General features: G+C 44.4%; 1 protein-coding gene across 1 annotated transcript in view; it reads left to right on the top strand.

The window, feature by feature from the left end:
- The window catches only part of LOC138752984 (uncharacterized protein MCAP_0864-like), an 88256-nt gene that overhangs the window by 20705 nt on the left and 52393 nt on the right, over positions 1-15158 (top strand). The window contains exons 16-22 of the mRNA XM_069915582.1: positions 1193-1219; positions 2176-2199; positions 4331-4366; positions 4725-4751; positions 6331-6366; positions 6792-6809; positions 9539-9574. Coding sequence (XP_069771683.1) covers positions 1193-1219; positions 2176-2199; positions 4331-4366; positions 4725-4751; positions 6331-6366; positions 6792-6809; positions 9539-9574 — 204 coding nt within the window. The remainder of the gene's footprint in view (positions 1-1192; positions 1220-2175; positions 2200-4330; positions 4367-4724; positions 4752-6330; positions 6367-6791; positions 6810-9538; positions 9575-15158) is intronic.

A 15158-nucleotide genomic window follows, 5' to 3' on the forward strand; every position in this document is an offset into this window, starting at 1 on the left:
GGCTTTGCCAGGTTAATCGGCATTCCCTGCAAAGACCTGTCGGTTGTAAGATTACGCCCTGCACTACTCTAGTCCAAAAGGGAAATGTCGGAATTCCTGTTGCATTATCCTGACCAAGGGTTTTGGCCAGAAACGTTGACTGTCTTTTGCCTCCCATGGATGGTGTCTGCCCCACTGACTTCATCCACTATTTCTCCCCTTTTTCAGCTCTTGTTTTCCTCTGTTATCTGAATATACCCTAGTACCTCTGCCATGCCAAGGATGGGTCAAATGTCAATCACGGGAATTTAAACAAAATGTATTTCAGGATGAACACGCATTTCACAAGAAAGACAACCCTGAAAGGCATAGAACCATAGCACATTACAGCACAGAAACAGACCCTTCGGCCCTTCTATTCTATGCCGAACCATTATTCTGCCTAGTGCCACAGACCTATACTCAGTCCATCCTCCTCCCATTCACATACCTGTCCAAATTCTTCATAAATGTTAAAGTTGAGCCCGCATTCACCATTTCAGCTCGTTCCATACTCCCACTGCTCTCTGTGTGAAGAAGTTCCCCTAAACCTTTTCCCTTTCACCCTTAACCCACGTCCTCTGGTTTGTATCTCAACCACCCTCAGTGGAAAAGTCGACCTACATTTACTTCGTCTATTCCCTTCATCATTTTAAATACCTCAATCAAATCTCCCCTCATTCTTCTACGCTCCAGGGAATATAGTCCTAACCTGTTTAACCTTTTCCTGTAACTCAGTTCCTGAAGTCCAGGCAACATCCTCTATCAAATCTCCCCTCATTCTTCTACGCTCCAGGGAATATAGTCCTAACCTGTTTAACCTTCCCCTGTAACTCATTTCCTGACATCTTGGCAACATCCTAGTAAATCTTCTCATGCATGAATTCCTATCAGACCTTGGACAATGCAGTAAGACAAAAATATTCGGCATTTTTGTAGTTGTCCAGTGGGTGCTCACCAAACTCTTGAACAGCTCCAGAATGTCTGTTTCTCAGATGTGTTCTGAATGCATGTTTTGCAAACAGCCTCATCTAATATTCCCCCCTTTCAGTTTCCACTTGGCTTGTTTCTGTGGCTGCACTGACATTTATCAATGCCGTATATTGTGATGCTCCACTCAAAACGCAGCAGGTATAGAGTATCTAATTATTGCCTATTTTCTGTTGTTGGGCAGAAAATTCTCTCCGCAAGAAAGAAGCCGGTAAGTGGGGCAGCAGTTTTGTTGACTTTTGTCGGATTGATAACGAAATGTATTTATTTAATTGCAGTTGTTTTCCGGGTCCAATGGTCCCCAGAGAATTTCTAGTTCAGCATAGATATGTACAAGTTAACATCTGCATCTATCAAATGTTTTCTCTGCTAACGTTCTTCCTTTTTCAATAATTTAAAATTAACATTGAAATTTCACATCCAAAAATATAGAGTACACACATCAATCTATTTCTACTTCTCGCATCTTGAGAACTGCGTGCAATTCTGGTCTATTTACTTCAGGAAGGATGGACTGATTTTGGGGATGGTGCCAGAGATTCCAGAGATGGAGGGGGTTGGCCTACAAGGAGAGATTGAGTCATCTGGAACCGTACTCACTGGGATTTAGAAGAATGAGAGGGGATGTTATAGAAACATAAAATTATGAAAGACATAAATAAGATAGAGGTGGGTAAATTGTTCCCATTGGTGGAGGAGACCAGAACCAGGGGATGTGGCCTCAGAATCAGGGGAGTAGATTGAGGACGGAGATGAGGAGGAACTGCTTTTACCGTGGGGGGGGGGGGTGGTAATCTGTGGAATCCACTGCCCATTGAAGCAGTGGAGTCGACCTCAGTAAATGTATTTAAGACAAAGATGGGTAGATTTTTACATAGTAGGGTAATTAAGGGATATGGGGAAAAAGGCAGGTGGGTGGAAATGAGCCCATCATCAGATCAGCCACGATCTCATTGAACAGTGTAGCAGGGCTGGACGGGCCGGATGGCCGCCTCTTGCTTCTAGTTCTTATGTTCTCGAGATACATTAAGACGTGAAATTGGATTGCTATTTAGCACAAAATAGGGTAATCAGTGTGGAGGTTATTATTTTTACTATAGAGCTCTGTTGGTAGTTGAGATAATTTCTGATAATCCACAAATCCCGTGGGGTTTTTTTTCATTTCAGAACTCAAAGATTTGAAAATCTCAGGTGAACAAGAAAAAAAATACCCATTCCGAATTCCTAATGTGTAACGAGTCGCTCAACGAACGTAATGGAAGCCACCTGCCGTACCTCATTGATCCATATGGTTGTCTATTGGGGTCCGTGAGCCTCCGCTCAATATTGTCCCCCCTCTCTGAACATTGATTACTGTTTCCGAACTAATCCCGGGCCGGTCGTGGCGGCACTACATCGAGAACGTTGGTGGCGATGCGACCGCAGGCTACAATTTTTTGCCGGGGTCGCTCAAGAACTTGAGAGTTGCGTTTTGGTAGGTGTCCGAAAGGGAAGAGACAAAGGTCATGATCTGCATTTCTCAGGTTTACGATGTCAAAATGATTGACGTTTGCGACTATTTCGCATATTGGAATGGGCGGGGGTTTGGAAGAACAACAGCATGTTCATCGCCAGTAAGTGCAATTGAAATGTGCGCACATTTACGGCTAAGAAATAGAAGGAGTTGGGGGCAACGTTGACTTTGACTTTGAGGCCATATCTCACAGGAATGATTGAATGTTTTGGAGATGTTAACAAGAAGACTGACAAGAGTAGGGAGGCCTATATGGATTTCAGCAAAACATTCAACAAGGTACCAGGTAGGAGGCTCTGGAGGGTTGGATTGTTTGGGATCCAAGCTGAGATAGGAGATCGGACAGAAAATTGGCATCGTGTAAGATAGCAGAAGATGATGGTAACATTGTTTATCGGACTAGAGGCCTGGAGTGCTGCAAGGTTACGTGCTTGGACCACTGCTGCTTGTCATCTATGTCAATGATTTAGACCAGTGGTTCTCAACCTTTTTCTTCCCCACTCACATCCCACTTTAAGTATTCCCTATGCTCTGTGATTAGTCAGGGGTTGCTTAAGGTGGGATGTGTGGGGAAAAAAAACGTTGAAAATCTCTGTTTTAAATCGTCCCTCATTGACTCATTCTGTCCAGGGTTTCAGAGCTCTAAAGGAAAACAGGCCAATTACAATTTTTCTCAAGCAAAATATTTCAGTAGCAATTGGGCCTAGAGCAGGGATTCGCAACCTTTTTTCTTTCCACTCACACACCACTTTAAGTAATCCCTGTACCATCAGTGATCTGTGATTAGCAAGAGGTTGCACTAGGCACTCATGTGAGTGGGAAGGAAGGGTTGAGAATCACTGCTCCAGACCCAATTGTACTGAAATATTTTGCTTGAGAAAAATTATCGATGGCCCATTTCCTTTGGAGTTCTGAAACCCTGCACATAACGAGTTAATGAGGGATGATTAAAACAGTGGGCTTCAAACTTACTTCTTTCCACTCACCATCTTAAGCAATCCCTATGCCATAGGTGCTCTGTAATTAGTAAGGAATTACTTAAGGTAGCAGGTGGGATATTTTGGGAAGGGTGGGCCAGTTTCCATCCTGCATGACCCCATGACCGGGAATTTGTGGCATAGAAAACTGGACTCAGAGTTCCAGAAAACTCGAATTGTATCTGGTGGCTTGATCTGAATACAAGTTACGAGCGAGACAGGCAGGATCCATTCCTAACTCTGTCCTTGAATCGAATTTGTAGGTAAGTCAGGACAGGTAAGTGTGATTCTTATTTTGAGTCAGTCGGTCAAATGTTTGCCTTAGTGAATAGCATTAGGCATGGCTACAAGGGAAAATGTAAGCCCCAATAGAATAGTGTTAACGGCAACCCTATCTGATTTGAAATGGCGGATGGCTTTTTCCTTCCTCAAGCCGACGAACCGCTGAAGCCACGCGCAGACTTCCGGACGAAGTTGCCCATAAGTCGGACGCTCTTAACTCAGGAACTTGCTGTATGACATTTTGGATGGATTAAAGAATTATTAACACTTGAAATACCGATATTTCTCCAGAGCTGAGGTGAAATGTCCCACCTACCTTTAGTGACTCAGTTGTTCATTAACTTGGCACGTATCACGGCAAATACAAATCCAAGCTTATTATTTTAAGTTTGGAGGTATTTCACCATCACGTTGCCTCTTGCTTAATTGCATATTCTACAAATTTAACTTTAAATTGTAAAAAAAAATTAAATGTACACAGAACAATGGGGTATTTTCAATCATGTATCCGTCCACCCTGAAATGTTCATATCGCCCTTTTTGTCTACAGATGTCGGTCAACTCAACTATAAAGTGAAGCAATTGGGTGAGAAGATCTGCCAAATTAATCTATTTCCACGTCATCAGAAAACTGACGGTCAATTGCATCAGCCGTCACGCTAAGATAGATATTATCTTAGTAAAAATGTTCTTTCAAAAGGGTTTGATGTCAACTTGATTTTTTTAACTGCAAAGGTCGCGTTTCCGAAACAAAAATGTTTGTGTTTTTAATCTGATGTTTCACAGGGTTAGACTACTGTGGCGAACTGTTATATCCCTGGTTCCACCCCGTCCTGTGACCCTTCCTTCTTTTGACCTGGCCTCAGCCTCTCGAGTGTTTACTGCACGTCAACCATGCGCACCTGCTTTCCTCGCTCACCCTTTTGTATGCTCTATCTTGACAGAGGACGAGCTTGAGGACAAAGTTAAAGGTAATGAAAAGATTTGGCCAGATGTTGAATTACCAGTGTTGGGGAGTCTGTGGACACAGGCCTGGATGAACCATTAGTCCCTGCTAAGGGGTCTGAGGGAAGGGGGCACCGCAGAGTATTTTTCCAGTGCTGGATTTACCAGGGTGCAGCTCAAAAAGGATCCCCACAATAAATGAAATTAAACACACACACACACACACACACACACACACACACACACACATATATATATATATATATATATATATATATATATACATTGTGAGGCCTGGAAGAAACAGAATTAATCTATTATTTCGCATTCAGCACTTATCTAGTGTTAATCAGTTGGACATTGAAAGGGTCGAAGGGGGAAACCGTTGTTGGCCTTAATCTGGCCCTGTCTTTTCTGAGGGAAACGGCTTGTGATTTCTCATCTCCTCAGTTGCAAACTTCCTCAGAAACCAGAACTTGCTTTTCATGGTAAAAACACGATGCTGGAGAAATTATCCCCTCCTGTGATCGCTGTGAATGTTGCATATGAAGTTTCTTCATATAAAGCATTTGTCCAGCATTTCAATCACGGTGTCTGCAGACTTTGGTGTTGTTTTTGTTGTACCTTGTTCATTAATTTAATGTCTCAGCTTTCTAATCACATACTTTCATCTCAATATTTAATTGTCTGAACCAGTGGTTCTCAACCTTTTCCTTCCCACTCACATCCCACTTTAAGTAATCCCGAGGCCATCGGGGCTCTGTGATTAGTAAGGGATTGCTTAAGGTGGGATGTGGGTGGGAAGAAAAAGTTTTAATCGTCCATAATTGACTCGTTATGTGCAGGATTTCAGAACTCCAGAGGAAATGGGCCAACGACAATTTTTCTCAAGCAAAATATTTCAGAAGCAATTAGGTCTAGAGCAGTGATTCTCAACCTTCCCACTCACATCCCACCTTAAGCAACCCCTTACTGATCACAGAGCCCCGATGGCGTAGGGATAACTGAAAGTGGGATGTAGTGGGAAGAAAAAGGTTGAGAACCACTGATCTAATCCGATCATTTGGCGTCATTAATTCATCGATCTCCTTCTTTGTCAGTTATTTTGGCTGCTTGATCTGGGTTGTTGGATATGGATAGCGTTTGGTGAATCTAGTAAAACCACACTGCTGGAGAAACTCAGCAGGTCAAAAAGCAAAGATAAAGGTATATAACCAACGTTTTGAAGTACGAGCAAAGTGTAGGTAGGTGTCCAAACAAAATGGTGGGGGTGGGGGTGGGGGGAGGGGGAAGGCCACTGCCTCCATTTTGTCCGGGCAAAAAACTGGCCTTAATCTCCCAGTAAACTGGTTTGACTAGTTTAACAAGGGGGTTAGCAAAAAGCGGATGGATGTGTGGTCTGACTATCCAAGACGAGGGCGCGGCCCGGCCCTGTGTGCTGCAGGTCATCTGGTATGGATCAGACCAGCCTAAGGGAGCAATGGCATTTGTGGGGAAAAATCTATCCCCTAACTCGGGAAAAACAAGCAAATGTGATGAACGTTTTAAAATCATGGCCCGGAGTAGTGATTGGGGAGAAATAAAACTTCCCTCTTTTTTTTCCAGAAATCAAAAAAATAAAAGAAGATTGCGCTTTGGAAGGTTGGGGAAAACTTGGTGTATACTTCTTTACCAGTGACTAAATGAATATCTGCTAATTCAAACAGTTCTCTAGTATGGTAACATAAAACTTCCAAATGTCGCCAACCCCGCAGGTTTCTAAATCATTATTTATCGTAGATATCTCCAAGATGATCGACATGCTAATACGTTGTCAAATTAAAATGCAGCTCATTGTATTGTGTGTGGGGTGTGGTGTGCAGGTGAGTGTCTGGGTGTATCGGCGTCCGGATGTGCGTGTATCGGTATGGGCGCATGTCTGTGTACACGTGTGTGAGTGTGTGGATGTTAGTTTGTGTTTGAGTGCGTGTCTGTGTGTAACAAAATTGAATATTGGACATGTTGTTATAAACAAGTTTGCTTCTGTAATATTGATTTTTCTTTCTACTCTAACCCGGACTGAACAGTCGAGGGAAAGGACAAAGGTAGGACCTTTATGTTAGAAAGTGTTGTGCGTCAGAATACAAGGACATTTTTCGATTGTATTGTGTACAACTTCTTCACTTGAAGTTGAGTGATCTGTCAGTGATTTTAACGTAGCTTCATGTCATGGAGTTGTCCAAACCCATAGATGGTCAAAGATGCCACGATGCAGTGAATGGTCCATCTCAGACATCACCTTCTTCCACAAATGTCCCTTATAGGCGCGACTCGATCCGAAAGAGGAATAGTTAGGGAAGATGAAATGCATCATATTTTGATCAAATAGATCATATAATCATTCATAGATCATTTAAATCAGTGGTTCTCAACCTTTATCTTCCCACTCACATCCCACTTTAAGTAATCCCTAGCCCAACGGGGTTCTGTGATTAGTAAGGGGATGCTTCAGGTGGGATGTAGGTGGGAAAGGAAGATGGGGAATTACTGCTCTAGACCCAATTGTTACTGAAATATTTTGCTTGAGAAAAATAGTTGTTGGCCCAGTGTGATAGTACAGATTCTATCACCAATTTGTATATGTACAGATGGTAGTGTAGGATGACTGTGATTAGCTGAGAGTGTAGCCACACCTACTGGCAGGTCTTAAAGGATTGCTCCTAGCCAGACCAGGTCATTCTGGACTGGTCGACCTACATGTGATATGCTCCAGTCTTTTAGTTAATAAAAGCCTTGGTTTCGATCAACAAGTCTTTGGTTCTTTCGACAGGCATTACACCCATTTCCTCTGGAGTTGTGAAACCCTGCACATGACGAGTCAACGAGGGATGATTAAAGCATGGGTTTCAACATTTTTTTTCCACTTTAAGCAACCCCTTAATAATCACAGAACCCGATGGCCTAGGGATCACTTAAAGTGGGATGTGAATGGAAAGGAAAATGTCGAGAACCACTGATACAGATTATATACATATCACAGGCCAGTAAAGTTTACCCCAAGTTAGAATATTAGGTACATAATTAACTTCAAAAAATAGTTGGCCAGTCGCGTTTGATGGAGGGATAGGACAGAAAGAGAAAAGAAACCAGTTCATTGATTTATAGGTGGACGGCACGGTTGGCCTAGCGGTCAGAACAACGCTGTTACTGCGCCAGTGACCTGGGTTCGAATCCTGCGCTGTCTGTACGCAGTTTATACATTCTCCCCATACATTTCCTCTCAACATTCAAATCGTATGGGGATTGGGTGGCATAGACTTGTGGGCCAGAAAGTCCTATCTAAATGAAAAGAAAGTAAAAATCAGTGGGTTCGAACAAACAACCACTCTTTCGGGACGTCCACCCTTGCCCGTGTCTTGACAATGAGCCTTCTGTACAACTGTGTTACCAATGAGATTAGCAGCCCAAATGTTTAAAATGAAAAAATATTCTTTGTGGGGATTCTGACGTGTTTTCAACCTGAAACCTCCAGCAACCACCCCCCCCCCCCTCCCCACCACGCTGTGGATCCACTGAGATCCTGCAGTAGCCTGCTTTTTCTTCTGGAGTTGAGGATATTTTGCTTCATAAAAAACTTTAAAGCAAATGTTATTTAAATTATTGAACACTTCTAACTCTACCTGATAACGTTTCCATACTAATGGCTACCTGTTCTATAGAACATTGCAGCACACAAACAGGCCCTTCACCCCTTCTAGTCTGCGCTGATCCATTTCTCTGCCTAGACCTACTGACCGTACCCAGTCCATAGCCCTCATCCCCCTCCCATCCATGCACCTGTCAAAATTCTTCTTCAATCTTTAAATTGAGCCCACATTCACCACTTCAGCTCGTTCCACACTCCCTGTGTGAAGAAGTTCTAGTTTTTCTAAATTTAAATTCCACATGGTAACAGGGCCATTTCGGCCCATGAGTCTGTGCCGCCCAATTTACAACACCAGTACGTTTTGAACGGTGGGAGGAAACGGGGAGAACCTACAAATTCCTTACACAGCGCAGAATTCGAACCCTAGTCCTAATTGCTGGTGCTGTAAAGACGCTGTGCTAACCGCTAAGTCAACCGTTCCGCCCTCGCGTTCCCCCTAAACATTCCCCCTCATGTTCCCCTTAAACTTTTCCCCCTTATTTTCCCCTAAACCTTCCCCCTCCTGTTCCCCCTAAAATTTTTCCCCTCATGTCCCCTTAAACATTTCCCCCTAAACATTTCCCCTCAATTATTTTCCACTTAAACTTTTCCCCTCATGTTCTCCCTAAACATTTCTCCCTCACGTTCCCCCCAAACTTTCCCCCCTTATTTTTCCCCTAAACTTTCCCCCCTCACGTTCCCCCTAAACCTTTCCCCCTCATGCTCCCCCTAAACTTTTTCCCTTTCACCCTCTGGTTTGTATCTCACCCACCCTCAGTGGAAAAAGCTGACCTACATTTACTCTGTCGATCCCCTTCATAATTTTAAATACCTCCATCAAATCTCCCCTCATTCTTCTACGCCCCAGGGAATAAAGTTCTCACCTGTTTCACCCTGTAACTTAGTCCGGCAACATCCTAGTAAATCTTCTTTGCACTCTTTCCATCTTTCCTCAGGTGACCAAAACTCCGCGCAATGCTTCAAATTTGGCCTCATTTTTGCTTTGGAAACCAGTGCAAACGATCTCCCTGCATGGGTCCAAACTGGTGGAGATCCCGGTATAAGCAGCGTGGCATTCACACGTGAGCTCCACATCGACGAGAATACATTGCACTCATTTGAAATGCCAAATCTTATTTTTCTTTACAGCTATCTCCGGCCTGATGAAAGAATTAGAGGCAGCAAGTATGAGCCAAATATAATTCATACCACATGCACGAACATTACAACGAGTCCATTTGTGCGATTCACAAATATATGTTGTCGTGGCTAATTTTGGGTACCAGAATGAGTGGGGTGGCGCTCAGCCACTAGCCAACCATGTCCTTCCATGATGTACATACTTGGGTATCGAGGCCACTCTGTCTCTCATTGCCAGAGGAAAAGATGGTTGGGGTTGGTGAAGAAGTGTAGGTGGAAAATGCCTTCCCCACCTCATCGCTGTCCGGTAGATGGCGCGATTGAACGTTCTTTTTTTGATATCTGGTAATTGTCAGAAGTACAAATTCTCACACATGAGTCTCTTTAAAATTGATGACACGACAAGCTTTATTTACAAGTCTGCAGAGTTGCACTCAACTGGCTTCTCGCCAAGTCAAGCCCCGATACATACAGTGCATTGATTTTTATACCTTTTTTTTGTTTGTCCTTCCCCTTCTTTTTAACACTGTTTTAATTGGTTAGTTTTTGCAAAATTATCCTAAGTACACTTGCATTTGTAATTATCATGTTTGTCACGTACACTACGAACTCTACACACACTAAATTCTGTTTCTCACTCTTTTTATCAATCTTTGGCTCCTACATGTCTCTCTGTGACCATGAAAATTTCTGTTTGTTATAACATTGTCTAGCTGAACTTTTATGGTAAGCTCCCTGTCTATTCTGGCTTCCCCTTTTATGATTAATCATCACATTTTAACTTAAGCCCTTTTTAACCTAAATTCTCTATCTATAACAATCCACCCCTTTCTTTCTTTAAAATGTGTGTATTATTTCTGAATGGGGACCTTAACCCAGGGAAGAGAACCATCTTCTGATAAATCAATTTCGTGCTGAAGTAAAATTCTAACTGGGTCTCCCAGGCCCCCTGGTTGCATGGTCTGCTGGACCATCGAAATCACTAGGCTGCGCAGACAGGGAATAAGACAGGGCAAAACAAGCAGGAGGAACAAAACACCCCCGATTACCCACAATAAGGTGCGCCACCAGGTTCCTCCAAACCATTTGTCCAACCAATTTAATTTTGCGAAAGGATGCCAGGTCTGGACTGGTACATGGGACAAAGTGCGAATATTATCAGCGATTTTGCGAACGGCTTGGCCATTATCATCAATCTTTAAGCAGCAGTTAGTCAAATTAAGCTTTCCACATACACCCCCTTCTGTGGCCAGCAAATAGTCCAGGGCTAGACGGTTCTGATAGATAGCAGAGCGCATCTGACCCTGCTGGGATGCAAGTAATTGCAGGGCTAGAGCTGTTTGGTTTGTAACAATCTCAAGGACTGCCTGCAAGCGAATAATGTGATTTAACATATAAATAGGAGTATGGTAACCCCAGGATCCATCTTGAGCCCATGTAGCGGGACCATAATATTTAATTATTCGTTCTGGAGGCCAATCATCTCCCCATTGTCCCAAACGCACCGTGCTAGAGCGGGGCTGACGGTGGAATGTATCGAAAAACCTTCACTCCCAATTTATGACCGTGATCGTGGGGTAGGAGGAAAAATTCTGGGCGGATTATTCCCAGGAAACAAGTTCCACTCCACTGTAAGGGGAGGCGGGTATACGCTTTATCACCACACACCCAGAACAATCCATTTGGGGATACTCCATATCCCCGTTCCCAAACCCTTTTAAGAATGGGGTTTGACTGGTATGGTCCTGTGATAGTGGAGCTGCTACAATTCCAAAGCTGAAAACTGCTATTAGACAGGGGTAGGCAATCAGTCTTAAAAACAGTGGACCCGAACCAAGTCCGGCTGCCCCAAAGGGGCAGGCACTCTCGAGTGTGGAGTGGGACTCTCTACCGGAACAGTACGCTGGTGTATGCAAAACCAGAGTCCATCAGGGCATGGTGGGCCTGACTCACCCTCCCAGGGCCAACCATTTAGAGGGAAAGGAGTACTATTAGGAATCTGTATATAATGACCCACATTACTTCCCTCTTTCTCCATACAAGGGGTATATGGATGTTGGGTGGTATTTTCTGCCCAGCATTTTTTAGGAACTGAGGTATGGGAAATGAAATTACCCTCCTTTCTTTCCCAAGTGCGGTCCTGAAAAAGGACTACTGTGTCTCTGCACTTCTTACACTTCAGACCTGACAAAGACATAGGCAAACCAAGAAAAATCAAAGCATTTTAACAATAACATTGTCAATCAAGTCTTTTTGCGAAATCGCCAAGTAAGAGATTTGTCTCCAGGAACACAAGTCCAATCTGAGTCCGTATCAGGGTCCTGAGGCGCCTCTACAGGTCCCTTAAATCTGAATGCGTGTGTCCACCCCTTCTCTCTTGTTCGTACTGCAGCCTCTGTAGTCAAGAGAACTTGGAATGGACCTTCCCACTGTGGCTGGAGTTTTTCAGTTTTCCAGGTCTTGATGAGAATCCAGTCTCCCGGTTCCACCTTGTGTAAAGAAAAGTCTAGAGGCGGTGTTTGTGCCAATAGTCCCCTCTTTCGTAAATCTGTAAGAGAGCGTGACAGTGCCTGTAAATAGTTCCTAACAAAAATATCCCATTCCCCCAAGGTGGGACACCCCTCAGCTGTACTCCAGAAGGGAAGCCCAAACATCATCTCATAAGGGGACAACCCCACATCCCTGCGTGGGGCAGTACGAATTCTCAATAAGGCCAGGGGCAGACACTTTATCCAAGGCATTTTAGTCTCCACCATTAATTTTGTCAATTGCGTCTTTAGGGTTCCATTCATACGTTCAACCCTCCCTGAGCTTTGTGGATGCCAAGGGGTATGCAATTTCCAAGAGACCTGCAATGCATCACAAATCAATTGCTGGACTTTGGAGCAAAAATGTGGACCCCTGTCTGAGTCTATAGAATCCATTATACCATATCTGGGGATCACCTGCTCTAGGAGGAGGCGAGCTACTGTAGAGGCTGTAGCATTTACTGTTGGGAAGGCTTCCACCCATCGGGTAAAGTGATCTATCACCACCAACAGATACTTCCATCTTTGGACTTGAGGTAACTCTGTGAAGTCAATCTGGATTCTTTGGAAGGGGCATATGGCCAACGGTTGACCTCCCATGGTACTCGTCCTCATTACCTTCTTATTAATTCTTGTGCAGATGTGGCAGTTCTGCACCTCCTGTTGGGCCAAGGTGTAGATCCCCTTACACACATATTCTCGAAGCACTGTGTCGCACAAGGCCTGGGTGCCCCAGTGGCTCTGATGATGCAGGTGTTTTAAAATATTGCGAGTTATTTCCTTATTTAGAACCATTCTTCCATCCGGTGTCTTCCATGTTCCATCAGGCAGCTGGCTTGCGCCCAGCTGAGCCATGTCCTTTTCTTCCTTAGCAGTGAAAATGGGAGCCTTTTTTATACCTTGTCTTATTGGGATTAAGGTCAGCAAACGGACTTCTTGTTGCATGGCTGCCCTTTTGGCCTCTTCATCAGCCAGTCTGTTCCCAATTGCGGTCGGGGTATCTCCCCTCTGATGGCCTGGTATGTAGACCACTGCTATTTCCCGGGGTAATGTCAGGGCTTCCAAAGTCAGAGTAATCATCTGTTCGTGTGCCAATTCCTTTCCTCTTGATGTAATCAGACCGCGCTCCTTCCAGATCTTACCAAAGGTATGCACTACCCCGTATGCGTATTTGGAGTCAGTGTAAATTGTTCCAGTTTTCTCTGCCAGTACTCTGAGGGCTCTCTGCAAGGCATATAGTTCACAGGACTGTGCCGACCAGCTTCCGGGTAGCCTCGCGGATTCTACCACTTTCCAAGCATTTCCTTCTATTATGGCATACCCGCTTCTCCTCATTCCGTCAACACATCTGGCGGAGCCGTCAATGTAGAATTCATATCCCTCTCCCAGAGGAGTATCGCAAAGGTCCTCTCGGGTCTTGGTCTGAAGATCCGTCAACTCAACACAGTCGTGCTCCACTTCTTCCCCTGTTTCACTGCCGTATAAAAACTGAGCTGGGTTGCAACTATTATTCTTAGCAAACTGTAGATCTTCTCCGACCATTAAAATGGTCTCGTACTTTAATATGCGGGAATCAGTCAGCCATCAATGGGCGGTTTGTGTTAATAGAACACTCACAGAATGGGAGGTGTACACAGTCATCCTTCCTCCAAAAGTAAGTTTACGTGCCTCCTCCACCAACAGAGCAGCAGCCGCTACTCCCTGGATACACGTCGGCCATCCGCAAGACACTGGGTCCATCATTTTGGATAGGAAAGCCACTGGGTGTCGCTGACCGCCTTTTTCCTGCGTTAAAACTCCCACAGCTGTTCCTTGGTTATGAGTGACAAATAGCTGGAAGGGTTGTTTTAAAGAGGGCAGAGTGAGTACCGGGGCTCGCGTCAGGCAATGCTTCAAGTCCTCAAACCATCCCTTCTCCTCCTGGGTCCATTTCAATGGATATTCATCTTCATTTGTCAGCTTTTCATACATAAACTTCACCAACGCTGAGTAGTCCTCTATCCATAACCTACAGTAACTTAAGAGTCCCAGGAATTGTCTTATTTCCTTCTTATTACGGGGTAACGGCATTCTAGTGATTCCCGTAATCCGTTCAGGGGTAATCCGTCTCTGTCCTTTACTTATCTGGTGTCCCAGATATACCACAGTCCTCTCAACGAACTGTAACTTGTTCCTGGACACTCGCAGACCCTTTTTCCCCAGATAATTCAAGAGTCTAATTGTATCTCCCCTCATTTCCTGTTCCTTGGGTCCTGATAACAGTAAATCGTCCACATACTGCATCAGTTGGGAATCATCGGATCGTGGATAGTCCGCCAGGATTTGTTCTAGCATTTGTCCAAACAGGTTCGGAGATTCAGTGAACCCTTGGGGCAATACAGTCCACCGAAGCTGCCTCCGTCTACCTGTCCATGGATTCTCCCATTCAAACGCGAGCATATCTCTACTTCCCTCTTCTAGTGGACACATCCAGAAGGCGTCCTTCAGGTCGATAACACTAAACCACTCATGGTCTGGGGGAATCTGACTCATAATAGTATAGGGATTAGGCACCACTGGGTGGCGGGTCTGAACAATAGCATTCAAACTTCTTAGATCCTGAACTAGACGATAGGATCCATCTGACTTTTTCACTGGGAGTATAGGGGTGTTATAGGGTGACATGCATTCCTCCAATAGTCCGTCTCGTATTAGGGTCTCAATTACCGGCTGTAGCCCCTTCCTCCCTTCCAAAGAAATAGGATACTGACGTTTCCTTACCGGCTGATGACCTGGTATTAATGTGACATGTAAAGGTGGGATGTCCAGACCTCCTCGATTTCCCTTCTTATACCAGACTCTCTCGTCAATCTGCCGTTCATCCTCCTCCTTCAGAGCACAGAGGTGGACTCGCACTTCTCCGTCCACGGGGAGAGCACCCAAACCTAGGAGAGCCTGTAAATCTCTTCTTAGGAGGTTAAATCCGGCCGACGGTAACAACAAGAGGTCCTGTACCCCTTCTCTCCCTTCCAGCTTCACTGTCACTTGGGGAATTATCGATACCATTCTGGGAGCCCCTTCTATCCCAGAAATTTTCAAATTGCTTTTTACAGGCTCGGTTC

This window comes from Narcine bancroftii, chromosome 2 (assembly GCF_036971445.1).
Source record: "Narcine bancroftii isolate sNarBan1 chromosome 2, sNarBan1.hap1, whole genome shotgun sequence".
Classification (NCBI taxonomy): Eukaryota; Metazoa; Chordata; class Chondrichthyes; order Torpediniformes; family Narcinidae; genus Narcine; species Narcine bancroftii.